This window comes from Phoenix dactylifera, chromosome 5 (assembly GCF_051530095.1).
Source record: "Phoenix dactylifera cultivar Ajwa chromosome 5, Ajwa_hap1_PhDact_Kaust_v1.1, whole genome shotgun sequence".
Lineage (NCBI taxonomy): Eukaryota > Viridiplantae > Streptophyta > Magnoliopsida > Arecales > Arecaceae > Phoenix > Phoenix dactylifera.
This window is the reverse complement of record NC_143194.1, coordinates 6,333,871-6,361,751: the sequence shown is the minus strand read 5'-3', so window position 1 is coordinate 6,361,751 and position 27,881 is coordinate 6,333,871. Positions and strand designations below refer to the sequence as shown.

The following is a 27,881-nucleotide window of genomic DNA, read 5'->3' as shown; positions in this document are numbered from 1 at the left end:
AGTTTTATAAGATGACTCACACCCATTGAGATGGCAGCTTTGTTCGGGACGAGTCAAGAGATATAGTTGTATGTATTCATCTTTGACTTGTGCCGTATTTTTTTTGTTCTATTATTGGCATACATTAATTTGACTTTTTCTTTTGAGAGATATAGGATAGGGCAACAAATCTTATTTCAGAGCGCGTCGGGGAGTCATCATCATCCGACGCGACCAGTCATATTGAAGCTCAAGTACTCGCTGAATTGATGGGCTCAGAGCGTTATGGTCGAGTGAGGGATTACGGTGTTGGAGTTACTTCCACTCAGTTGTCTTCAGTGGGCACGTATACAAGAAATGCCAGAGAAGGTAGTAATACTGCAGAAGTTCGTCATTTTCAAGCAACTATTAAAGAGCTGAAGCAGAACCAAGCAAATTTGCAGTCTCAGCTTGTGAATATTTCATCCATGTTACAACGATTTCTTTCTTCTTAGGTAAATAACTATATAAATTTTAATACTTTACATATTATCAATTATGATATATAAGTTAATGTATCACATTATTCCTAACTTCTAAGGTTTCTCTTTAATTTTTTTTGTAGATTCACGATACTTCAAATGCTCGTAGAGATGATGATGATGATGGAGCTGAATCCCGTCCTTGATGCGTCGAGACTAATTTTAATGAGTTTGATATGCATATATTTCTTATTTTTTAGAGTACATTGTAATTCTAAACTTATTAAGTAAATTTTTAATCAGATATGACAATATTCATATTTCGAATGATCTGAGTATTTGTGTCAATGTATCAATGTAATATAGCTTCATATTGTTATAATGTATGTTTTATAATGTGTGTTTTATAATATGAATTGGTACTTTTATTTTTTTTTAAAAAAATACAATTTTCGACGCTTTTAAGCGTTGGTAAAAGACGTCGTGGCACAGTCCCGGCACGCTTATGCCGACACTTCAAACGCTTACATTAGCGTCCGCAAATGCGGATCTCTCAACGCTACAAAGCGTCGGCAATTGTCGATGCTTTAAAGCATTGGGAAAAACCAGAAAGAAAATCGTGAGGAATTTGTCCGTCGGGTTATCGCCGACGCTTTATAAGCGTCGGCAAATCAAAGCGTCGACAAATCACAGTTTTTGCTGATGCTTTCGTCGTGCATTGGCAAAAAGTTTAGCCACTCCAGTATCGCCAACCCTTTAGCGATGCTTCGCGAAGCGTCGGCGGAACTTTAGCCGACGCTTATAAGCGTCGCTAAAGGTCGCAAAAAGCGCCGGGATAGCTTGGTTTTCCTATAGTGATGGCTAGGAATATTTTAGAAAAGCTTCTGTAGGGGCCTACACCTCCGCTCTACCGACCCTTGTGCCAAAAGCTTGGTGAGCTAAATGATCACTCTAGGTCGAAACAACCCAATCTCTAGGTCAAAATGGCCCGAGCGCAATTTCGACCCGAGCATTAAAAGCTTGGAAAGCTAACTGATCTCTTTAGGTCGAAACGACATAAGTAGACTTCCGACCCTCGCGCCGAAGACTTAGAGGGCTAACCGACATCTCTAGATTGAAATAGCCCAAATGGAGTTTCAACCCTCGGGCCAAAGGCTTGGTGAGCTACCGGCCTCTTTAGATCGGGACGGTCCAAGTGGAGATATTGGCTTCCAAGCCAAGGACTTGACGAGCAAGCCAACTTTCTCAGATCGAGATGACCTGGAAGATCCAAGCCATCCATCTCAGTCAAGCAAAGCTAAAAATGGTGGGGGAAGGCAAGCATCTAGTATGCCGATCGATCCAACATGCCGATCGATCTAGCAAGCCGACCTATAGTAGGATGAAAAGCCGACATCCATAGCTCTTAGCACAAAAGGTCGATTCTAGCGGCTTTCAAAACAAATAAGGGTTTAAAGGCTACCAAAAGTTTTCGCACTTGATTGCACTCTCGACTCGTGACTTTAAAAGATGGGTGAGGCAAGATCAGCCCGAACCTATCTACAGTTGGCTAGCTTAACTACTTCCCTCGCCCGAGCCGAAAAGAATGGCTCGTACTCGAAAGTGAGGGGCAACTGATGTGGCCTAAACATGATCCATCCATCATGGGTCAACACGTAGCGAGCATTTTAAAAAGATTTGAATTTCAAAATAAATTGAATTTTTGGCGGTGTCCAAATAAGGAAGGAGATTACAACAAATTTGAATCCAAATAAGGAAGAAAGTTATGGGAATTCCTTGACTTTTGCCTCCAAATCATAATGGATTCATGCTCCCTCCTCTTTATAAACAAGGCCAAGGGATTCCAAATAAAGAGAGAGCAGCCAAAGGAGGGGGAGCAGCCAGACAAGAGGATCAACTAGACGCTCCCAAGCACAGATGGTGAGAATCTCCCAAGAAGAGGCTCCCAAGCTTTCGTGGCGACAAGCTCTAGTGGCGTAAGGCTCCCACAGAGAGGCTTTCAAGCTCTCATAAAGGCTCCCACAGAGAGGCTTTCAAGCTCTCATAGCTACCACTACGCCCGACTTCTCTTCTATAGCCATTGTCGCACACTACCTCCTCTCCAGATGGGATGCACGTCCCTATAGACCAGGATACATATCCCTTGAGGCCATCCTTTCATACCAACCAAGATTGGAGCACTGTGCGTACAGGACCTGCATCTTTGCAGACCGGGATGTGAATCCTTGAAGGCCGTCCTTCCGTGTCCACCAAGCTTCGAGCACCGTATGTACAGGACCTGTATCCTTGGAGATCGGGATACAAGTCCTTACAGGCCGCCCTTCTTCGCTAGCTAAGATTCGAGCACCATGCATACAGGACACACATCCCTGGAAACCAGGATGTAAGCCCTTGGTGATCGCCCTTCCATGCCAACCGAGATTCGAGCACCATGCGTACAGGACCCGAGTCCTTGGAGACCGAGATTCGAGTCTTTAGAGGCCACCCTTCCATGCCAATCAAGATCCGAGCACCTTGCTTACAGGACCTGCATTCTTAAAGACTAGGATAAGAGTTCTTCGACGTCGTCCTTCTATGCCAGTCAAGATTCGAACACAATACGTACGGGACCTGTGTCCTTGGAGACTTTCCTTAGAGGCCACCCTTCCATGCCAGCCGAGATCTAAGCACTGTGTGTACAGGACCCGCATCCTTGGAGATCTAGATATGAGTCTCTGGAGACTGGGATGCACAACCGCTGGCCAGAGCCATGCCGATATCCCAAACCAAGCTTCCGGTCTACGATCCCAGTCCACACATCCTTGGAGATTAGGACGTAAGTTCCTAGAGACTAGGACGCGTGACCTCTAACTAGAGCCATGTCGAGCTCCCAGTCTACACTCTCAGTCCACACATCTTTAGAGATCAAGACACAAGCCCCTAGAGACCAGGACGTGCGACTGCCAACTAGACTCATGCTAAGCTCGCAATCTACGCTCCTAGTCTACACACCCTTCGAGACCACGATGCCAATCCCTAGAGACTGAGACTTGTAACTGCCGACCAGAGCCATGCTGAACCCCAGTCCACACTCTTAATCCGTGCATCCTTAGAGACCGGGATGCGAGTCTCTGGAGACTGAGATGTAAGATCTTCAACTAGAGCCATGCCGAGCTCTCAAGCTAAGCTCCTAGTCCGTGCATCCTTTGAGACCAGTACGTGAGTCCTTGGAGACCAAGATGTGTATTCGTTGACTGGAGCCATGCCGAGCTCCTAAGCCGCGAACCAATGTCGAGCTCCTAAGCCGTGCTCCAATGTCAAGCCCTCCAAGTCGTGCTCCCATGCCAAGCACTCTAGGCTAAGTACTCCAATCTAGACACTCAAGGCTTAATGATCTAGGATAATCACTCTACTCTGATATTTTTTATTCTCTTGCTATTTCATGCTATTATTTCAGAGCATTGCCTAACTTAAGCATCGGAGGAGGCCTGGCTGGAGTCATCCCAACGGCCTTTCGAGGCGGCATTTCTCTTCTCTTTGTGTGCAGATCCACGACTATCCATATCAGTTGGCATTCTGTCTTTTACCACAGTGGATCAAGCGGGTTGATATGCACCCTCCCTGCCATCATCAGAACATGGTTAGGTGGTTATCAAAATTTATGATCATCACAAAACTATGAATCAGGCTAACTGGTTGGCATTCACTAAGGTGAATGGCTGCCTCCTATGAAATGAGCATGAGGAAGGCACAATCAGATTCTCCCTAAGGACAGCAATTGCAACAAATGCATCAAATAAATCCATAAAATATGGTCTTAAGAAGTCCAAATATCTCCAGAGAAAGAACATTGGGAGGCTATTCATTCCTAGTGTTTTATCAACACCAAGAGCACAGACATCAGATTTGTGCACTCCGGTAGAAGGATTGACAAGGTTTTATTTTAATTGGCTTCCCATTGCCGATGTAACTTCTCCCAATCACCTTGAAGTTTGTGAGGAGTGACCGTTTCCAAAGTGATTCCTCAAGAAGTTTGCAAATGAGTTCCTGAGCTCTACCTAATTGGAAGTCTTTTACCCATGAATGTTCATAAAGCAATGTAGCTCCTTCACTTTATAAGAGCTAGTAGTTTTATGAAAGAAACCAATATTAAGGGGAACACGATCAAAACTATGAGTTGACAAAAGCCTTTGAATGGTCAAATTAAAGGTCGAGTCAAATTGACTCAGAAGGCATCCAACACATCAATATGCACCGAGGGCAATATTTTCTTCGATCTTTGAATGTCCTCTCTTTCTAGCACCGGAATGCTCAAATGCAAATATTTTGGCATCCGAACCAAATTTTAAAATTTCACATGCTTCGAATCATTCACAATCTTGTAGAACATTGTAACAGTATCTAGTTTCTTGGAGACCAACCAAAAATTTGACGTCCAGACATTGGGATGCAAGGTTTCCGGTGTCTGAACTCGTCAAACTCCAGGAGGTGGATGTCAAGAGATTCGGATGCCAAGATGTTTTCATCCAAACTCCTAAAACCCCAAGTATTAACCATCAGAACCTTCTTATTGCCAGGCGCTTCGATTACACCAGAATTTTGAACTATATAAACGTTTTCAATCCCAGCAGATGGTCAAATTCCAAACCATAAATTCATTTTCTAAAAGATTCTTCGATTACAAATGACTATTCGATTACTCCAAACTCCAAATGATTCTCCCTCCAATTCCAAACCATCCAAAGATCTTTTCAAATTAATCCATAAATTCATTTTCTAAAACTCATATCAAACCGCTAATTTTTGGATTGCTAACAACACATCTACCCTCAATCCCAGAGTCATACGTACCTAAAGCTTTAATGCAAGAGAAACTATATCGAACTGGTACATAGAACGTGCTATGCTTTATAGGCGAGGAGAAGAATGGGGAGTCAATCTCTCTCAGCATCAGCATGGATCCCAATAAACTATAAAAGAGGGGGGGAAAAAAAAAAACAAGACAGCTCCACGCAGAAGCTTCCTGGAGTCCTGCATGGTGCGCCTAACAGCTAGAGTTTCCATTTAATTATAAATTATTTACATTATGGAAGGCGAGTAGTTATAGTAGAGCTGGAAACTCGTAAGACAGGAACACAATGTCGCATGATAGATACTCTCTGTTGGAAAAAGACCATTGCAAATTCCTGCAGAAATTCATAGCAATTGAATGCCACAAGCAAATAGGACGGAGATCACTCACCACTGAAGGGAGCAACAATACGTCATCACTAAGTACCGAGGAGGTGGAGACAAATAAATTCATTAGATTTCGTCTAACATTGGAACAGACAAAGCACACGGTACACAAATTTTACATCAGCACTATATACATCATCACCACTGAAGTAAAATCACAAATTTTATTCAGAACGTCCACATTCTGTTCTAGAATCATACTCTGAAGCTCCAAGAACTGGCAGTCAAACAAATATAAGGGAGAATTTCAGGCAGACTACGAACAGGATGCTTCCAATAAGACCGCCTCTAGATTGCACAGAAAGGACGACATATTAGCAGATGCAATAGCTGTCAATAGTCAAAAGATAGGTTTTGCAGGTTATGTAGCTCTGGTTGATGAGATTAACTGGTGAAATTCTCAACTAGAATAAGGTGATTGATCAAAATTAAACATTTTTCTAGAAAAAAGAATGATCAATTGAAGACATTATATATAAAATAGAACTATGATGGGCCTCAACAAGGGCACAGATTTTGTCATAAGAAATTCCAAAATAAAATAATTCAACTAGTTTAAGATCTAAAATAAGATGGAAGAGGGAAAGAAGAAATATATAGGAAACAAACAATTGATCGGCAATAAATTGTTAGAAGACTAGGTACAGAAGGATTGCACTTTTATGTTACATTGCTAATGAAGTTTATTTTAAAGCATAAAAGAACACTAGTTCTGTATCATATTTGATTATTACATCTCAAGTAGGTTTTGTTAGTAGTGTAAAGAGAATGCCTAGCTGTGAACATGGGATCTGAAAGTCACAAAAAATTAAAGGAAGAGAGAGAGAGAGAGAGAGAGAGAGAGAGAGAGAGAGAGAGAGAATATAAATCGAATCCAAAACGGATAAACAGGTTTGCAAAGAGAATTTGATAAAGACATTGTGAGAAATTGTTTTCACGCATGCTTTTCACATGATTTGTATGACATCCAAAGAAAATTCAGAGTTTCCAAGTAAAAACAGATTAGCTCAAGATAACCTGCCCTATTAAGAAACCTTTTCTATCAGGGTAATTTAACAAAGCATCTGCTTTAAGGAACTAAGTTAACAATCTTAAGAGCACAAAATAAGAGATGTCAATGCAGCAATATATAGAAAAGAAACATCTTGTTATAAATAACTTAGACGTATCTAAATTTTTTAAGTAATTCTCTGTCAAACAAAAGTAGCATAAAAGATCTGTAATACAGTTTACAGAATTACAAGCTCAGATATGAATAGACCTTTCTAATAGTAAATGTACCAAGTAGAAGGATGGGCAACATATTTGAAAATTGTTATCATAACATCCTGAAAGCTTGAATTGGAATGCACTCCAAAGCATGGTCCTAAACTTAGGGGGGGTCCATAAAAGCTATATGTCAAACCAGTGACAAAAATACATGCGACAATTGGTTGATAAAATCTTCAGGAATCATATGCCACTACACATGATCACAATAAAAAAGTAAAAGTTGGATAGGCATCTTGATACAAGCTAAGGAGTGCTTTATATTTTGTTTACACTTTTATTATGAATATATTATTTAGAGAATTTCAGAAAAGATAAAGGAGTGAATGCCTATTAAGAAATTTGAAATGAACTGTGGGACTTCTGATTAAATGGTCATAGGTGCTAAGGTTCACATATGGTTATAGGATGACATGATGTTTAATCAGAGGAAATGACACTATAGTACACAACCCTGATAGAAGAGAAATTTCAAAAAGAATCAGTTAGATCTAGTTACAGGTAAAGAAAAGCTATGAATTAAATCGCAAAATCAAAATCAAAAGAAGGAAGCCTCTAAACTAGAAATTGCAGATGAATTGGAAGCCTCTTAAGTTAGAAACTGAAGGGAGAATGTAAAGAAGAAAATGGAGAAGTGATAAACTTTGCAGTTCAGCAAAAGTTAAAAGAAGAATAAATGTGGAAAAAGAAATTGCTTACTAAAAGACCAGGAAAAAAGGAGGGCGATAGGAACAGGATAAGGCAAGAGATTGAGAAATAGACAATGAGACTCCAGTTTTTGGTGATGTGTTTTCTAGGATGTTAGCAAATTGCACACAGCATGACTAGAAGCAAAAATTATACATAACCCGTCCAATATGTACAAATTACTACCTATACTCTGTAACCTCAATCCAAGTAAACATGCAAAATCTAACTCTCCAAGACAACAATATCATTACTCTAGCCTTTTCCATTCTTAGATCCCTTTACCTGGAAAAGATCGTTCAAGAGAGGAAGAATACCTTACAGAATGACAATTACAAACATCAATTATAGATTCTTTCAACCAAAAAAAAAAGCGACAACATTGTGTGCAGTCAAAACAAATCCACAGACACAACAACCTCTTCAACAGATGTAGCAGAAGGATAATTGTTAATCCTGATAGGAGATTTTGGGATTTTTCTGAAAGAAGATAAACTGATTCCGACTACGAAGAATTATGCAGCCTCTTTCTCCCACATTTTATCAAAATTTAGGTTTCAAGCCATGAAATTCCCATCCGCGGCATGCATTGTATTAAAGTCCCACTAAATAAACAAGTCAGACATCAACGAAGGTGTCATTCATTTCAACAGATCTGACCAAATAAACAACCGCAAACCCTAAATCCCAAATTCAAGGTGTCATTCATTCGGAATAGCGTATACAAATTAAAATATCCATACACACCATGATATCAAAGATAACAAGAAGAAAAAGAAATATCCCTAAAGATCGAAATCCGAAATAGAAGCAGAGATCATGAAACGGAAAAACTAGCCAAGCCTGAAAGAAATTCAGCACTTATGTTAATGCTACCTATACGCTTCTCCGTAGGAGAGATCAGCAGGCGGTGACGTATCAGTCCTGCCTGTGCTTCTCGAGGCGCTGGTTGAGCTGGTCGAGGCGAACGACGAGGTTGGCGACGGCGAAGAGGAGCCAGTAGAGGAGGAGCGCGGCGGCGATGAGGATGACATTGCGCTGGCTGGTCATGATGGACTTCTCGTAACGGAGGTGCTCAGCCGGGGTGCAGGCGTGCTCCTTGGCGCACATCGGCCGGGTCTCGTACTTCCAGTAGATGTCCATCAGCAGGAAGAGGCAGAACGGCAGCACGGAGAGCAGCGGCTTCAGCGCGTTCCGCACCACCGCCACCATCCCTCTCCGGAGGCTGTCCAGCCCCGGGAGGGTCAGGAACAGAAGCATGATCGCCTCCGCCCCCGCCACGTACCCCAGCACCACCCACTCTAGAGCCATCTCCGGTGACGACGACGAAGAAAACCCTAACCCTAGGACGAGAACTGAGTTCTTTTCAGGAGCTCTGTTTTTCCTCTCCCCCTGGAGGGTGTACGAGAGAGAGTTCGGCGATGGGGAGGGGGAAGGGAAGGGCTTGGCTTTTAAGGCGGACGACGAGGTCGGTGATGGCTAGATGATTGACACAAGGCATGCGAAAGTTCTAGACGTGTTGCACTGGGCGAAGTATCGATCTGCCGTCCGGGTTATCCAAGGGAGGATGCGGACGGTTGATTGTTACATAGACATTAGACGCCCAACGGTCTGGGGATCGCAAATTTCACTCTGTCTCCGGTCGCTATCAGATGGCTGGAGCCCACAACACGCGTGTGGCTCAGAGTCAGAGCTCGGGTACTTTTCCCCCCTCGCGCTTTCCCTTCGCTGAGACGGAATGGGCGATTCCATGCCTAAAACCACCCATCCGAGCATTGCTTGTAACTTTCCAATATCACTTTTGTGGCCTACACACCGTCGCCTCTTGCCTCTTGGTTGGGTTAAAGTATTATTATAGTATACTTAGAGCGTATATAGAGCCAAGTTAGCGTATTTCTTATTGCAAGACTCGGTGGCCTAGGCTCACTCCAGTTGGCCGGCCCGGTCTTTTTTTTTTGGCCCAAAAAAAAAAAAAATCAACACGTACTGCACACGTTCGTGAAAAGAAAACTCCATCGGAGAGTCTTCTTCCTCTCCGACTTGGTCGGACGGAATCCAACTCTAGATCAGCTTCCGATTGCGGCCAAGCTCTATCTTTACTTCTAACTCTTAGTCACTTTAGACCTCACCCATAATACACAACAATATAGAGGATAAATACTAACATTGGATCGAATAGATGCAAACTATCGCAAAATAAACACAAACTTTACTAGAATAAACATAAACTAGGCTCCAATAAATAGAAATAGATGTAAGAGCTCACTATCTTCCTTAGTCTTGTGTAAAAATAAACACAAACATCTTCAAAACAAATATATAGAAATTCCTCCAGAATAAATAAAAACTCTCCAAAATAAACATCTAGTTTGCAGTGATAAATAAAAATACTGTAGAAATAAACACCAACTTTACCCTTAATCTTTAGTCTTTTTAGGCCTCACCCATGATAAACAATAAGAATGAAGGATAAATACTAACTTTGGATGAAATAAATACAAACTATCATAGAATAAATACAAATTAGCCATGAATAAAGATAAATAGACAGGATTGCTCATTGCTTTCTTTGTTTACCCACGATAAACAATAAGAATGAAGAATAAACACTAACTTTGAATAAAATAAATATAAACTATCATGGAATAAATACAAACCTCTTTAGAATAAATACAAATTGACCATGAATACATGGCTGCTCACTGCCTTCCTTGCTCCCATCTAAAAATAAACATAGATACCTTCAAAATAAATATAAATCCTCCAGAATAAATAGAAACTATCCAAAATAAACTCTAAGTCTGCAGTGATAAATACTGCATAAATAAATATTACGTTTGGATAACGAACCATGGTTCCTTGCATTAAGTAATCCTTAACTCAATTCAACTTTTATTACAGAGGTTGTCCTATTTTCTAATTTCATTACAGAACAATGATATTTGCTATGAAATGATGTTTGCTTCAGAATTCACCTGTTGTATGTTCCTTTGCACAATTATACCAAACAAATAGATTCGGCTGCTATATGTTTCTTTGCAACAATTATACTCAATAAATAGATTCACTTTTTGTAAATTTCAATGCAACAATTATACTAAATAAATAGATTCACAATGCTAAATAAGCCCTTTATAATTTCTTGCTTTGAAAAGAGCACCTAGCTTGCTTGATGGAAAACAAAAGTTATAAAATGGATGATCTGTCATAATCAATAATGAGGTGGAATATCCGTTACATGCCATTGACATACAGTATCATGCCAATCATATACAAAATGTGTTAAATTTCACTCAAATACAAATATGTTCCAAATGACATACACTTTAAGACTCTTAGAAAAAAATCTATTGACACTTAGAAAGCGTCGCTAGCTAACTGGGGACGCTTATAAGCGTCGGCTTTTAGCGACGATTTTTAGCATCACTAAAAGCCGACGCTTACAAGCATCGGCAATTAGCGACGCTTCTAACTGCCGGTTTTTAACCGCTAATATTGTTATAACAACGCTTTAAAACATCGTTATAATTATTTTTAAAAAAATATTTAATTTTTTTTTAAAACTCTGTATACATACTACACATATCCATCAACGAAAGGTTTTCTTAATAGTTTTTGGTTCTTCATCAACTTTTCTACCTACTCATACTGTACATATTCATGAATAGGTGAAGTTTCTGTAAATGAGTTAGATAAAATTCTCTCTACCACTCTTATTGTATTGAAAACACATCGACAGTACATATTAATGGAGACCCTACTCTATCTCAAACTCATAAATATAGAACCCTACTAAAGAGAATAAAATAGCAAAGCAAATGAAATAAAGTACCAATTGTCACAGAACAAAATAATAAAGTACCAATTGTCACAGAACAAAATACTGTAAAAATTTTAAAAGTTAACCAACTCTATTTAATTACATCCACAATTACCTGCAGGTTAATTTTCCAAGTTGGAGAATGTACATGAGGTAATAAAAACCTTCTCTTATTCAGAGAAAATCTTTCACTAGGAGCAGGAGAAGAAGAGAGAGAGAGAGAGATCTGAAGAGCCTGTAAGAATGTTGGTCGAATAGAAGATCCGGATAGCCATGGATGATGAGATTGTGGGCGTCGTAGCAGTAGAGCGGGATCTCGAAGGCCATATCGGTGAAGTGGGTGTCGCTGTCTATCCACCAAATCTACTCCACCTCTTGGTGCGAGTGCATCAAGTGGCGCATCAGTAGGAGCTTGGCCCAATACTCGGCGACCTCCTGATCCAAGTGGGTCATGTTGTAGACAATCTTGATCCTGTGGAGGCAGTAGTAGTCGATCTTATTCTTGGTGGATTTGAGGAGGTAGTGGTCACCGATGGGGTTGTCGCAAGGTTTGGGCGGCGATCCGGTGACGAGGAGGATCTGTGATTTAACTCCAGCGACCTAGGACGGAAATTTGGGGTTCTTACTCAGCCACCGACGTCGCTATTTGTTCTAGTCGGAGATCTTGGGCGGAGGCCTCTACGACAATGGAGGCTCCAGCAAAAGTCGTCAATGCTGGATCACCATCAGATGAAGAAAAGGGGGTTGGGATCGAGGAGGAAAGGGAGGGTTGGGATGATGGCGGCTGGGTTGGAAGGGGTTAGGGATTTTGTTGGGGAAGGGGGCAGGGAGACAATTAGAGATTTATGGTGGGGTGAGGTGGGGGGACAATTGTCCTCTGACGATGCTTTCTAAATCGTCGTCTTGGCATTTGGGGGGGGGGGGGGGGGGCGGAGGGGGGGAGGGGGGGGGGGGGGGGGGGGGTCATCATCTTGGGGGGGAAAGAGATTAAGCCTTCGACGATGCTTTCTATAGCGTCGCCTTAGCGCACTAAGGCTTCCGACAATGCTTTTAAAAAGCATCGTGTTAGCTTAGGCTTCTGACGATGCTTATAAATATCGTCATAGCTCTCTTCCCACTTTTGACGATTTTAAGCACCGTAATATACCAACACTACTCACTAGTGTCGGCAAACTTGGCGCGGTGACTAAATTAGCGATGCTTCGTTATAGCATCGACGGATCACAACTAGAAATTTCTCTTTTTTATATAGTTATTCTAAATGAATTAGCCAGCAAGCTCTATCTCATTAGAAAGCTCTATGTCTCTACTTTCCAATGCATCAAACAACATGCAATTTGGAGTCTTCTAGAGGAAGTTATATTGATTTTACTGAAGGCTGTGCAAGGCTGGCAAGACGCTACAGAAATTCGTATTTTCCTTTACTTTCTTTGTTTTTTCAAGAATTAGGTAATCTTAACTAGTAGTTGTGGAAAGTGGTAAGATTTAATTATCCATGCTTGGAGGGTTGTTCCAAGTTTTAATTACCTATGCTTGGAGCGTTCCAAATTTTAATCACCCATGCTTGGATGGTTGTTTCAAGTTTCAATTACCTATGCTTGGAGGATTGTTCCAAGTTTTAATTATTTATGCTTGGAGGGTTGTTCCAAGTTTTCCTATTTAAAACCGTTCATGCTAATAGAATTTTCAAACTTGAGTCGATTATCAAATTGAGCCTTTGGCTTGTGAAAAAGAGCTTCTTCTTAAACTCTTATCCTTCGGTGGATTCCGATAGATGGCGAGTTCTTGCTTTGTATCCCTTGTGAGATTTTTTTGGGTGGTGATTTCTGTACTCCTTTGGCATTCTTGCTCGGTTGGTGAGCTTATTTTCTCTTTCCTACTCTTGTTTTTGTTGATTTTCTTTTGTACTTCTTCAACCATTTGTTTTTTTATGTTCCCACGTATTTATATTATTTGAAAATGGTTGGAACATTCTCATAGCCATTAGATAGGTTGAAAAAGCTATTGTGAGATAAACATAATCATTCTAATTTATAGAAAAACTAGTTGTTACTATTGTTAGGTGTAGAGGGGTCGACTTACGATCTACAAGAGTCGACTTGGGAGCTTTAGAGGTCGACTCGAAGTTGTTGTTGTTTTTTCTACAATCTATCTTTCTTCTGTGATCATTATAGAGTCGGTTCTCTCAGTTTTGGGGTCGACTCGTATAGTAAGAAGGGTTGACCAAATATTTTCGGAGGTTGACTCTTCAACAAATTGAGTTTTACTACTTTCTATCGTTCCAATATGGCCGCTTAGGGGCTGACTCACTTTTTTTTGAAGTTGACTTTTATTTGACTAGAGTCGGCTCGTGATTCATATCGGTTGACTCACGAGTGTGATGAAAATTCTAGCTCTTTGTTTTTTCTCTATGGCCATTTAGGAGTCGACTCGCTTATTTCTAGGATCAACTTGTGTTAGAGTGGAGTGGCTCGTGTTATTCGTGGGTTAACTCGCCAATACAATGTATTTGATAGCTTTCTGTATGCCTTTTGAAACTATTCTTAGGTCGACTGGCGATTTGCTGGAGTAAACTCGTAAGAGCATATTAGTCAGTGACAGTGTGCCAGGGTCGACTCATTGCAAACTGAGGGTGGACTCTTAAAATAGCTTACAACAAAATTTTTTGTATTTGCATGTGAGCTTCCAAGGATTGCTTCAAGATCTTTTTGAAGTTGCATTTCATGGGGTAGAGCTTCAGATAAATGATCTTCATTAGAGTGTTACTATAGGCTTTCTTCTTGGCTTTATGAATTCAATCAAGCATACTCAAGGCTATAGATTAATGATCCTTTTATTTAATTATTTCGCATCATCAAAAATATACTTTTACGGTCTGTGGACCTGTTCACTAATTTGACCAAATTTTGTATTCAAATTATATTAAGAACATGCATTATCAATATATTTTATATAATATAAAAGTATTAAAAAATTATATATTAGATATCATGTTACTCTATAATTGGAAAGAAAAATAAAAAGAGAATTAATGAATTACCTATATTTCAAATAAGTTGTAGAAATAAATTATATACAAATATAGGATTATACTGAAGTTATTAATATATTTAGATATTTTAAACAGAAAGGTCTTGTCATGAAGAATCAAATTAAGTTTTTTCATTTCCATTTTTATCAAAGAAAAATGATTGATTTTTTTATGAAAATAAATAATTCTTAAATTATAAAATATTTTATAAAATGAGTATGCTTTATAACATAAATAAGTTTGAATAATTATAATGAATATACAATTAATTATTAAATATAAAAATATTAATATATAAATATAAAAATATTTATAGTTAATTATAAACCAACTTCAAATATTAAATAGTTAATTACTGAATATAATATTTGAAAATTTATATATTACACTTTAACTGCAAGAAAAATAAAAAAACTCATGAATCATCTATAGTTCAAATAACTTGTAAGAAATAAATTATATGCAATTATAGGAATGTATTGAAGTTATTGATATTTGTAAATATTTTAAACAAAAAAGGTGTATCATAAAGAATAAAATAAAGTTATTTGTTTTCCATTTTTTACCAAAGAAAAATGATTGAATTTTCATGAAAAGAATTAAAAATTAAAATATAAAAAATGATAAAATGAGTATGTTTTATAACATAAATAATATTTGAATAATTATAATAAATCATGATCATAAAACAAAATACAATCAAATATAGGAACATATGAGATTGGATAATATTTAACCTATTTTCAGCCCTACTTGCGATGTCCTGGAATGTCTGGAGCAATCAAGCCATCACTGGTGACTGCTGAAGCTATATATGTTTGCTCTTGCGGTGGTGTATTGCTTTTGAACTAGTTAAGGTTTTTCCCTCGGTTATATTCTTTGGACGGCAAATATGAAGGCGACTTAAGGGTTGTCCAACGCTTTATTCCATGGATAAGAACCACATGCATGCATTTGATGTCCAAGTCACCTTTAATATCGATACCCAGTTTAAGATGATATTGGTGGATAGCAGCATGTAGTTGTTGAGTTGGCCAACGAAGAGCCAATCTTCACACCAAGATACCGTAAGAGGTGACCTCACGCCATTTATCCATATCGCAGTCGACTATGAGTTTGATTGCAATCCTTTTAAGTACAAATTGGTGTGGAGGCGAAAATAACCCTTCATGTTCGAATTTATGAAATCACGATCCCTTGATGCTGTTCTTACGGTTATAATAAACAATGACCTCTATTTATCATTGTACCAAAAAATATTGGATGTAGATGTTTAAAGAGATTTGGATTTTAACCTATTGTTCATTTATTCTAGAGAATAAAATATTATCATATTTAGGTGAACTATGTTTAGAAAATTTGGCTATTATTTTTGTGAGGACCCGTGCAGGCGTGTGTTTAGTCCCACATCGGTTATTCGCTGGATAGATTTTAGGTACTTATACAGGATCAAGGAACCCAAATAATACCTTCCGGCTAGCTATTTTGGGTGAGGTCCTGGGTTGTTACAAGTAGTATCAGAGCAGATCCGGCTCATAACCTATGTGGACTAGGGGACACTGCAGCACGGATCCATTGGGGCTGACCACGGACCCATCATGGTATTTGTGATTAGATTTGAATAGATTTGAACCCTTAGCCTGACGAGGAAGTCAGGGCTTGAATATGGGGAGTATATGAGGACCCGTGCAGGCGTGTGTTTAGTCTCATATCAGTTATTTGCTGGGTAGATCTTGGGTACTTATATAGGATTAAGGAACCCAAATAATACCTTTCGGCTAGCCATTTTGGGTGAGGTCCTGGGTTGTTACAATTTTGTTATATAAATAGCCATTTGAGCTGCCCCATATTTCTTAAATAGAAAAAATGCATCCAAAACTGTTTTAACGAGTGCTATAATGTTACAATGTAGCCATCATTCTCAATCTTGGTAGCATGCCATTGTCAATATGTACTTATATGCCTATCAACACGTGCGTACGGCTTAAGTGTTCCTTTTTCCTTTCTCCTTACCAAATGCATGGCTTTTTTTCGTGTATGACTTGGTGTTAACCATGAGGTTTGCAAACAAATGTGGAAAAAAACCTTAGGAGAACTTAATACCCGATCCTTTCTTAGACGGGCTTTTGATATGTGGTCCCTTAACAATTATTAATTAAATTTGAGTCAGGCACATGCATAAAGGATTTTGTAATAACCCCAAAATTTTTTTTTTTTTATATAAAAAGGGATAGAATAGTCTTTTAAAATTGATATAAGGAATAAAATTGGAAGGAATCAAAAGATAATGGCATAGTTGTAGATATGTTGAAGTGTTAGGGGCAAAATGGGAATTTAATAATATTAAACAAAGGTGAATAGTGCTTTGATGTGATTTAAATGGGGTGGTTGGTGGCTCACGGGAATGAAACCGAGAGAGAGTCACAGAGAGGGGGTTCTCAGGCGTGGAGGAAAAGAAGGAAAGAAAAGGAGAAGAAGAAGAAGAAGAAAGAAGAAGAGGAAGGGGATTCGAGGAGGAGGGGGATCCCGGTTGCACTTCCAGCTGAAGGGAAAAACGTAGATCTCCTTCCCCTCTACGCAAGGACCTCGATTTCCAAAAAGAAAAAGGTAAATATCCGTCCCTATCTAGTCTTTTGATGACATTAGGCTATACAAAGGGTGGATATAGTCTAGAGGGGTCGGATAAGGGTTGTAGAGGTGGTTAAAAGAGGAAGAATCGGATTTTAACAAATTTTTCCGGCACTACGGAAAAACTGTGTCGAAGTCCCAACTTCGGCGAATTATTTAGGGGGTCAAACGGCCTCCGATGATGATGCATGTTATCTCTTTGGAATCCTCTATGAGTGTAGAATGTTAGGTAAAAATTTCATCAAATTTGGAGTCCTGAAAGTGGATCAAAACCGGGATGAAGTAACTCACTGTCAGTTCGGGTTACTGTTCATCCGGGTGGAAAATAAGGGATTTCATGCCATAATAGGGTATTAAGCCTAGATTAGGCTAAGGGAGACCTTGTACTCGTGCAAGGGAGTCCCTAATACACATAAATGATGAGTTAATTAATAGAAAAAGAAAAAGAGAAAGAAAAGAAAAGATTTAGGGAACGGGGGAGTTGAATCAATTAAAGTTCCCTATATTATAATTGGCACGTAGATTATGACCTTGATACAAGACTAAATGTATGGTAAATGCATGTCACAGTTGGGCAAGAAGCTAGAGAACGAGAGGAAGAAGTTCCCCACTGCCTGCTGTAGAATTCTAGAGGCGTATCGAGGCCGTGCCGGATTGGCAGGTGAGTGGGAGTCATGTACTTTGCACCATGAGCATCCTTAATTCATTTTCATGAATGTCGCCAAGTGTGAATTGATTCCACTTGAGCATATTGATTGATATTGTAGTAGATTCCTCTATAATCTTGATTCTCCATGCTTGATTATTCTGTACATGCATTTGAGGGAACATTGAGAGGAATTACGAGGGGTTGATGAGTAATTAAATTGATTCCGAATTGTGAAATGATTTCTTTTGTAAATTGATTTTATTTCCTCTATTTTAAAGACTTGTGAGTCGTAGCTTGATTATACTCCTTTATGAGTAATTAAATTGGATCTGAATTGTGAAATGACTTCTTTTGTAAATTGATTTCATGTCCTCTATTTCAAAGACTTGTAGAGTCCTTCTCATGGTATATTGAGTTGCATTGTACTCCCGTGATTCCTCACTCCCAACCCTGATGTTAGTTATAATTGGGTCGTGGCCGAGTGAGTGGTAGTCTTGATTATGCTCCTTTTTAGTAGAGTATTGGGAGGGTGCATTATGGCATTTATGCATGGCTTGGCAGTATTTGCAGGACACCTATAGTCGATGGGGTTGAACATCGGCCTTTGTGCACATAGTAGCCTTCTGGGTGGGCGGAGCCCAGTCCCTTCCTAGGGGGGGACACGGCCCTAGGCGTAGGATCGGCCGGTCCTACGACCTATATTCTGCTTGCCGCCGGGCATAGTAAGACCCCGCGAGGTGCAGTATGGCTTTCCGCGGATGTAGAATTCCCGCGAGGTGCCGTTTAGTATGTAGATGTGAGATGGATTTCTGTTCTGGATACTGGCCAGCATTTACATGATTAGTATGGTGTCTTATCCTGCATATGCATGTGACAGTGGGGAGTTGTTGCTGGTTCGCCTGGGGCGTAAAACCCACCTCCCGACAGCTGTCTAGTGAAGATTTACATATTGGTGTGGTGTCATATTCGATATATGCATATGGCAGTAGGGAGTTGTTGCTGGTTCGCCTGGGGCGTAAAACCCACCTCCCGATAGCTGTCTAGTGATGATTTCAGAATATTGACACCTGATTTGTATGTTTCAGCATTATGATCTGTTGAGCATATTCATGAGTAGCATATATGTTTACTTGATTATTCCATATATGCTTCAGATGAGTTGATATTGATTGTGGTGATATTGATGATTTACTCCATATTTTCTATGTTGAGATCATGTTCATCTTGTTATTGATCTTGAGATTTCATCTCGAGCCATGATTATATTCTGTCTCATGTGCATAGTACTCTCTACTCCACTCACTGAGTATTCATATACTCACTCCCCAGTTTGGTGTTTTTGATTGCAGGGCAGGTATTGTATAGAGAGGAGCAGGGTTAGAGATTGCCTGCTAGCTGTGCCGCTCCATAGTATAGTATAATGTAGATAGAGGTTTATTCCCTTTTGGTGTATTATAAACCTTCTGTTGTATTTAGTGTATAGTTACAGTCATAGATCCTGTTGTGGATATGGGTTTGACCATGGATGGAATGGGAACCAGATTTTTATACAGTTGAGTTATATACCTGTGATGATGTATTGATATATATTGTCCAGGTTCGTTATGTGACAGGTTATGTGATTGCCGCTCGGACAGGTAGTGTGTTGTATGTATTGAGATAATCCTGACAGGTCACCATAGGAAAGGTGATCATTTTGTGCATGCATCATGCCAAAATTTTCAGAATTTATTGATGGTTGATAGGTAGTAGGGTTCTACGTGGTGCTGGTGGCCTTATGCCTACCCGCACCCTAGGACCGTCGCGGCGGCCCGCCAGGAACGGGGCGGGGGTCGTGACAGATTTACACACACTTACACTTATATTATATACACTTATACTAATTTTTGTATATAATTATATTCTTTCTATATAAAATTAAATTGAAGGTATTATTTGGGTTACTTGATCTTGTATAATTACTTATGATCTATCCAGCGAATAACCGATGCGAGACTAAACACACGTCTGCACAGATCCTCATATACTCCTCCAGTTCAAACCCTGACATCCTCGTCAGACTAAAGATTCAAATCTAATCACAAACGTCACGATCGGCCTGTGGTAAGCTCCAATGGATTCATGCTACAGTGTCCCCTAGTCCACATAGATTATGGGCCAGGTCCACTCTGATACCATTTGCAACACTCAGAACCTCACCCAAAATGGCTTACCGAAAGGTATTATTTGGATTTCTTTATTCTGTACAAGTACCCAAGAATTATCCAGCGCATAACTGATTTGGGACTAAATACACGCCTGCACGGATCCTCACAGCATATGTGTACAGTTATTTGGATCAAGCATTAAAAAGATTTTGAAATTTGAGGTAGGTGATAAAGTCCCAATCATCAGAGTCTAAAAATTATAATCCGGTTAATGAAAGGACCAGCTATTAATTTGCCGAAGAAAAGAGGGTTTTGGACGTGCCTTTCACGTTAACGTTTGTGAGTAGGCAAGGTTCCTTCTTGTCCTCCCTAGCTATTATGTCGGCCATTTAGTGGCTATTTTGAACATGCTACATCAATTTGATTGTGACCGTTATAGGTGACTACAATATCTTAATGGATCACTTTCGCTGCATCTACCATTAGAACTGGTGAAAATTTCGACAGGGACACCACAAAAATTCAACATTTAAAAAGCTAAGAGACGCCATTAAACAAATGTATACACCTCTGTAAAAGGCAAACTAACTAGTTCGATAAAAGTAAACATCTATCACAAAAATGGCTTAACTAGTTTTCCTTAATTGCCTTTTTTCGCCCCAAGTTATGTGTAACCTTGAGCAGCTATATTTCGTAATTGGCCCCATGTTATGAACAAAAAAGAATTAAAGAGGCCATATCCTCTCCTATATTATGCCAAGAATTAATTACGTGGATGAACTAGAAGTACTTTTGTTAGTTATTGTAGGAAAAGAATGGATAATATCAGATTTTTGTTCTGAAAGTCCAATCTATCTAAATGAAAATTATTGTCGGCAACCATATATTCAAATATGATAGGCTGTGTTTGCACATTGAATTACTAAAGAAACCAATTGCTTGCATCCCTAGTCATTTGACCCTGACACCACTATTGGTCATCATTCATGGACCACCCTGTAAATTTTATTATGCGAATTGGTATTTTCTTAGTTCTGGTAGCGAAGGATAGGATTGTTTCTAAATGTCCATGTCATCTTCCATATGGGTCAAAGAAACCTTCCATCGGTGAGTTCAAATTTTTCGGTTGTCACCTAGGTAGAAAAACAGTATTATTGTGAACTTCTGAACTTCCACAGCTAAAATATCACAGGCCATCAGTGCATGCTCTAGCACCGTTCCTGTAAACATAAGGACGACAAAGCTAGGCACCTTGTTATTTGCTCCATGTATACCTAATGCAATTTTAAACATATATAATCGCAAGACCATTGGTCTTAATTATATTATATAATTTATCTTAATGATTTATTCAACAACAAACAAATAAGCAAGAGACAACCGTATTGAAGTTATCATAAGATCATCTGGATATCGAATCTAATAATAAGAAAACAATTGGTTACATATCTAGTCCTTCGGACAGTGACACCACTATTGCTCCCCAACCAATAAAATTTGCATAAGTACGCATCATTATTCATCGACTTACATAGTGAAAAATAAAGATTATCTTAAAGATCAGATGTATATGGGACTCCGGTGGCCGGAATCCATGAGCCCCCGGACAAGAAGTTCCCCACTGTGAACTGGCTGGCCACCGCCGCGCTCGTGATAACATGGTACCCGGGCCAGTTCACCCGGCGACTAGTATCGGCCCCTGCGCCGGTGTTCATGTACTCCCCGTAGTACAAAGTACTTAAAGCAAAGTCACCATTCCACTCGAGCCATCCAGCCGGATCAATTAAGCTATCTAGTGACGTCTTCATGTATACCGTCCTCGAATACTTCTGCCACGGCCGGCCGAGGTAGGTCTGGAATGATCCCTGCACCGGCTTGAGGTCCGATGCGGCTGTGACCGCCGAATCGTGAATCGAAATCCCAGTGTTCTCATTCGGGTCGGTACGCCCCTGGGCTGTCACGGTGTTCTTCTGGCCGCTCATCGGCTTCCTGACGTACATGTCGCAGTTCTGGAAGACCACCGCGGCGTCGCCGAAGATGAAGTCGACCGTGCCGTAGATGTTGCAGTCGCGGTAGAATTGACGCTGGGAGTAGACGTAGAGGGTGTCCTGGTAGCCCTCGAAGCTGCACTGGTAGTAGGCCGAGAGGTCTGAGCTTGACCGGAAGGCAACTGCCTGGTTCTTCTGGGGCCCTGCTGTGTTCTGGAAGGTCATGCCTCGAGCGATGAAGCCATCCCCGGTGACCGCTGAAACCATTAGGAGGGTTCGTAAGTAAGCAGGCTTAGAGATATGGGAATTTAATCAGAGATAGGCCCTGTACATGTATATGATTGTGGGGGTAGATGCTGCGACGTGTTACTTTTGAATTAGAGGTTTTCTCCATCGTTACGTTCTTTGGAGGTCATCTATGATGGGCGGCTTAGGATTGTCTAATGCTTTAGCTCTTAGTTGTCCTATATACATAATAATTGAAGAGAGAGTTATCAGATCATATAAAATAATTCTATCACCGTCTATGCATAAAAATTGGTGGAATTTAAGCTTTATGTAAAGGTTATATAAGTATTGATAATTTTCTTTTTGTCACGTAATGAAAGAGATAGTCCTTGCGAAAACTTAGACGTACTGTGGTGGTGCAAACTGAACTGTAGAAGTAAATATGTCGAAGAGCTACTATGGAGAAGAACTCACCGAAAGTTGCAGAACTGAACGTTGTGGAGCCATCTTGCACGTTCTTACTACCAGTAACAACGGTAGCATCTATTCCATCTCCAATTATCATTAGATTCTTTATCGATGTTCCGACATTCTCATTGTAAACACCGGCTTTGACATGGATCACGAATCTTGATGTGCCGCTGCTTTGCTTCGTAGCAGCTGCAATGGCTGCTGAGATGGTATCATAATCTCCGGAGCCATCTTTGGCCACAACAAGATCGGCGTTTATTGACGAAGATTGAAGAAGCTTACGATCGGCGGCAGATAGCCAGTTGGGGAATCCATCGGAGAGCAACCGACGAATACCACCTGACTTGGCTGGTGCCATCGCTTTGTTAATGGCCAGAGAGTTGCTGAGCAACTCCGATATGTTATATGACGTGAAGGGTAGTGAATCCAAGGGAAAGGAAGAACCAAGCTCAATAAATCCATTTCGACAGGTCTGGTGATTGGCCATTGCCGCACTTAGCCAGGTCTGAGAATCATCATACGATGGTGAGCTCATGGAGCGGTTAAGCTTGCCAATGGTGTCTTGACAGAGCTCCAAGCAATCAGCCCATGCAGCTTTTGCCTGCCCATCCAACGAGCTTACGTCCATGGCCGACACGAGCTCAAGGGCTCGTGCTGCTCGGTCCATGGCTGCCTGGAGGGCTAGGTTACGGAACCCGGATTGTGTTTTGGTTTGGGCAGCTAGAGGGCTAGTGCTTATGACGGAACTGCACACATGAGGATGAGGGGTTTCTTGGCATGATAATATTGGGTTACTTGTTGCCACACTAATGACCATAATGAGAGAGAGGGCAAAGAAATGTGTTATTAACTTAGCCATAATGACCTAAAGTTAATTTGTATGTTGGATGGGTAGAGGAAGGGGGGAGTGGGGGTTCTTTATATAGCCATAGGCCAAAAGATTAAAACGGCATGTCGTGGCAATCTATGTTTGAACAAGCTTTGGTGGCGTTTGAAAACATTTGGAGGGTCGTGCTGTGAAATAAAATCAAACGCCATTGTTTTTAATTGCGAGGTGTCGTTTGTAGCAGCATCCACGGTTTGGATGGCGGACAAGGTTTCTTAAGGGCAATTTCGTCGTGATCGAGCACGCAATAGAAACCGATCTCGTATCACGTAGGGGACCATTCACTCGCGGTGGCGACGAGGTTGGTGGTTGCGTGGGAACTCTGATGACTTGGGATTTGGGGGGCATAATTTATATATATATATATATAGGATATTAGATGCATAGGTTTTTTTAATAGAATTTTAGATGCATAGATTTTTTTTAATAGAATTTAGGATTTGGTGTCTATTTCTTAAATGTCTGATCAGAACAAATACTCAATTAATAATAAAAGCTGAGTGGCATCTTACCTCCCTTATCATCAATATACATACATACATATATATGCATATATACATATACATATATATATACATATATATGCATATATATATATATATATATATATATATATATATATATATATATATATATATATATATATATACATATATATATATATATATACATATATGTATGTATACATCTATATATACATCTATATATATATATATACATCTATATATATATATATATACATCTATATATATATATATATACATCTATATATATATATATATATATACATCTCTCATTGAGATTAGATTATTTTAGGATGAAGATCATCTGTGGTTTTAGATCATCATAGTGATCCCATTTGGATCGCTAAATGCTCCGGAGCGTGCAATGACTCATGCTTAATTTAATGGAGGTGTTTCCTAAAAAACACCATGTAGGGTCCCCATATAAGATAACAGGTGGCAGTCACTGAGGCACTTTATAAGAGATCTCGGTATATGGAGCGGCATAAAGCATCCAATGAACAGCGGCGACCGAAAAGCTTGAGGAACGTGTTAATTGATACATACCAAGAAGTGTTCGCTTTGAAGTTTGATGCACAAATCAGGATTTCCTTGAAACAATGTTTTCCATGACGCGAACTTGAAGCCATAGCGGTTTCATGGAAATGAAACATGCTAATTGACACGGTTTCATGGAAATGAAACGTGTTATTTGACACTCCATACCAAGGAGTGTTCGATTTGAAGATTGATGAGCACATATCAGGATTTCCATAGATGTTGAGTTGTGAACTGTTTTCTTCCCGAAAAAATGTTGAATTTTAAACTCTTGTTGGTAGTGACTTAAGAAGTTTCTGCTAGGAGCCTGCATACATGATAGACTTTCACATTAAGGATGCTATCCAGTGTGGTGGTTCGGATATTGCCTAATACCTAATCTGATCTATTTGGAGGTTCAAGCCTATATTTGATTTTATATCACACCCATCCAGATTAAAAATCAAAATGGGTTAGGTTCCGGTAGGATTGATAGGGATCGCAGTTGGTGCAGATTTAGTCCTGGTTGGACCAGTTGCCACTACAAAAGAAAGGATATCTCCTGGCGGTTTTTTTGGTCTCTACCGACGCTTTTAAGCGTCGGCGAATTTCCAGCCCACGCACCCCAAAGCGTGGGTCAGACGTCGGGCAGGTGGGCGTGGGTCCGATTTTTGCCAACGCTAAAAGAAAGCGTCGGCAAAAATAGGGCTTTTCCGACGCTAATAAAAGCGTCGCTAAAAGACTCAAAGCCGACACTTATAAGCATCGCTAAAAGCGGCGTTAGCCATCTGTTTAAAAAAAAAATAGAGTAGCACTAATTGCCTCAGCCTCTGCTGCCGAGGCTTCAACCAAATATTCCACACCTTTGCTCAGTCTCCTGCACCAAAATCAATCCTAAGTGACATATCCCAATCAATTCTAGTAAATTCCACTAGATTTTTTAAAAATAATTGAAGGAATTGGCTAATTTTCATTCAAGACCCAAAAAAATCCTGCCACAATAAGCTAAAACAAAACCAGAGCAGTCATAAGACATTCATATCCTCACTGATAGACTACCTTGGTCCCTGCAGCATGGCATTTTCAGTGCTTATGTCGGTGTACATATCCCCATTAACAGGAGGGGCAACAGGAGTACCAAGCACAACTGCACCATCAGGAACGGCTTCTGGAATAGTTTGTTTTGATCTTTCATCAGCATATGTGAATCTTCCAGGTGTTCCAGGTGATCTTCCTGCTTGTACATTGGCAGCTGCTGCGGCTGCTGCAGCATGGGAAGCTGCACTTGTTGTTTCGGCAGCAGCCAGATCTTCAGCAACAAGTAGGTCATCAAGAAGCACACCTGCATCAGAAATCACTATCCATTTAACAACCAAAGCAATCAACTTATGATGGTCAACATTAACTTAATTATCTCAAACATCTAGCATCAGAGAAAATGGATAAATTTCCAGATAACAGAAGCGTGAGTTTTTAGAATATCAAAAATATAATGTCATTATCCACTTGCTCCACTGATGGTAGTTCCTAATGTATAAACTTCATCTTAAGAACAATAATACAATGACGACCTTACACAAATATTTAAAAAAAAAAACAGAGAAAAGCACAAGTCAATTATGCAGGAGGTGACTTCTATTTAGGGCCGGCTCGGGCCTTAGGCGACTGAGGCGGTCGCCTAAGGCCCCCAACCTGGGGAAGGCCCCCATCCCACTGCACTTTTTTTTTTATTTAATGCATAGCAGCATAGGCTGATAGCCTGATAGGCCGCTACAGTGCATAGGCTACCGCCTACCAGTACCAGGTAATCAGGCTACGCCGCTACAGTGCATCCTCTTCGCCCTTCGGCGTCTCTCCGACGACAGGCTGGCTGGGCTGGGCAACGGCTACGGCAGTTGACAAATGACAAGCAACGGGAATTTTCTCCCCCCTTCTCAGTTCTCTGCTGCCGGTGCTTTTTTTTTATTGGTTCAACCTTCTCCCAAATCCCAATCTACCGTTCTCTGGTTCTCGGCAGACTCGGAAGCTCGGTTCTCAGTGCTCCGAAGTCCTCTCTAGGCTCCACCGCAGCACACCAGCACCGCTCCATCTTTCCTCGCCGACGCCGTCCTCGACTCCTCCGACTCCGACCTCCGAGCCTCCATCTCTCCACGACTCCACCGTCCTCGCCCCTCGGTGACTCGGTCCTCCTCCTCCAGCTCCAAGAAGGCAGAACCCGGCGAGTGGCGAGCCGCCGGCCGGATCTCCTCTCTTGCTCTTGTTGGACCGCCGGCCGGATCTTTTCTCCTGGCCGACGTCGCCGTCCTCGGCTCCCTCGTCCTCCAACCTCCGGGCTCCGGCCGATGGAAGACCCGGCGAGTGGCGAGTTGCCGGCCGGATCTCCTCTGAGAGGAGTCCTCTCCAACTCTCCACGCCGTCCTCGGCTCCTCCGACCTCCGGGCTTCGCCGCTCCGGCCTCCTCGGCACTCGGCAGCTCGGCTCTGCAGCCTCCGCTCCTTTGGTCCACCGTCCTCCGTGAGCATCCCACATTCCCAAATCCCACTAAATCTGAACTCTGATCCCAGCCTCCCACTCTCCCAGGCAGTGGTGACCGGTGAGACATTTCTATTGATTTTTATTTAGTCAAGACTCAAGACTGTCAAGTTAGATGATTATCCTCTGTTAGCTTCTAAGCTAGTTTACTAATTAATCTTTTAAAATATTTTTATACTTATTAAAAAAATTTATTATTTAAATAATAATAAAAAAGGCCTCTTTTAATTAGTTCGCCTTGGGCCCCCAAATGTATTGAGCCGCCCCTGCTTCTATTCCCTTATCTTGATCTTACTTTTATCCCTTCCTTCCTCACCTGCTCTTCTCCCTCCTACTTCCTAAAGAATTTGATGTGGCCATGCCTAGAAGGAACCAGGGCAAAGATGAACCATAAAGGAACCATAAAGCAAAGATCTAAAGGAACCATAAAGCAAAGATGAACCTGGGAACGGTCGATTGATGAGGATGAGAGAGAGAGGAACCAGGGCATGGCGCTCACCGGCCTAGAAGGAGAGTTGGCCGCGCTGCAGAAGATGGAGTAGAGCGTCCGATCGACCTCGTCGAAGTGCGTCGCGTCCGATTTCCGCTTCCGCGCCATGGATTCGATTCCGAGGAGAAGAAATAGAAACGATCGCGAACGATCCGTAATGGAGGAGGAGGAATTACAGAAGAAGAACTCCTCTCTGTCCTATCTAAATCCCTAAGCCGCTTCAGAAACGACAAAGGAAGCGCCTATAATTTTTAAGGCCCGGAAGCACCTACAATCACCAAGAAAGGAAAGGGATCTGCAAAAACCCCCAAAAATCAACACAAAATATTAGAAGCACCAAGAGCAAAAAATGCAAGAA

At 40.7% G+C, this 27,881-nt stretch overlaps 2 protein-coding genes and 1 pseudogene across 3 annotated transcripts; all 3 read right to left on the bottom strand.

Moving 5' to 3' along the window:
* Positions 1-5,705: 5,705 nt before the first annotated feature.
* On the bottom strand, positions 5,706-9,132 carry LOC103696169 (uncharacterized). Of its 2 annotated transcripts, none has more exons than XM_088721501.2 (2): positions 8,490-9,132; positions 5,706-5,987 (listed from the first exon to the last, which is right to left on the bottom strand). In XM_088721501.2, the coding sequence occupies exon 1, from the start codon at positions 8,922-8,924 to the stop codon at positions 8,532-8,534; it is 393 nt and encodes a 130-aa protein (XP_088577627.1). In that variant the 5' UTR covers positions 8,925-9,132; the 3' UTR covers positions 5,706-5,987; positions 8,490-8,531. The 2 variants fall into 2 exon arrangements, with proteins under 2 accessions (XP_088577627.1, XP_038977087.1); XM_039121159.3 differs by having other exon boundaries at positions 5,706-5,945; positions 8,490-9,123.
* Positions 9,133-21,273: 12,141 nt separating this feature from the next.
* On the bottom strand, positions 21,274-23,487 carry LOC103696168 (pectinesterase-like). Its single transcript, XM_008777708.6, has 2 exons — positions 22,579-23,487; positions 21,274-22,133 (listed from the first exon to the last, which is right to left on the bottom strand). The coding sequence occupies exons 1-2, from the start codon at positions 23,432-23,434 to the stop codon at positions 21,442-21,444; spliced, it is 1,548 nt and encodes a 515-aa protein (XP_008775930.4). The 5' UTR covers positions 23,435-23,487; the 3' UTR covers positions 21,274-21,441.
* A 1,806-nt stretch (positions 23,488-25,293) lies between these two features.
* LOC113461172 (serine/threonine-protein phosphatase BSL3 pseudogene) lies at positions 25,294-27,631 on the bottom strand (annotated as a pseudogene).
* Positions 27,632-27,881: the final 250 nt, after the last annotated feature.

Coding starts and splice junctions, on each gene's coding strand:
- LOC103696169 (XM_088721501.2), bottom strand. CDS start 8,924: ATGGCTCTAGAGTGGGTGGTGCTGGGGTACGTGGCGGGGGCGGAGGCG.
- LOC103696168 (XM_008777708.6), bottom strand. CDS start 23,434: ATGGCTAAGTTAATAACACATTTCTTTGCCCTCTCTCTCATTATGGTC. Junction 22,134..22,578: donor GTTCAGTTCTGCAACTTTCG/GTGAGTTCTTCT, acceptor TAATGGTTTCAG/CGGTCACCGGGGATGGCTTC.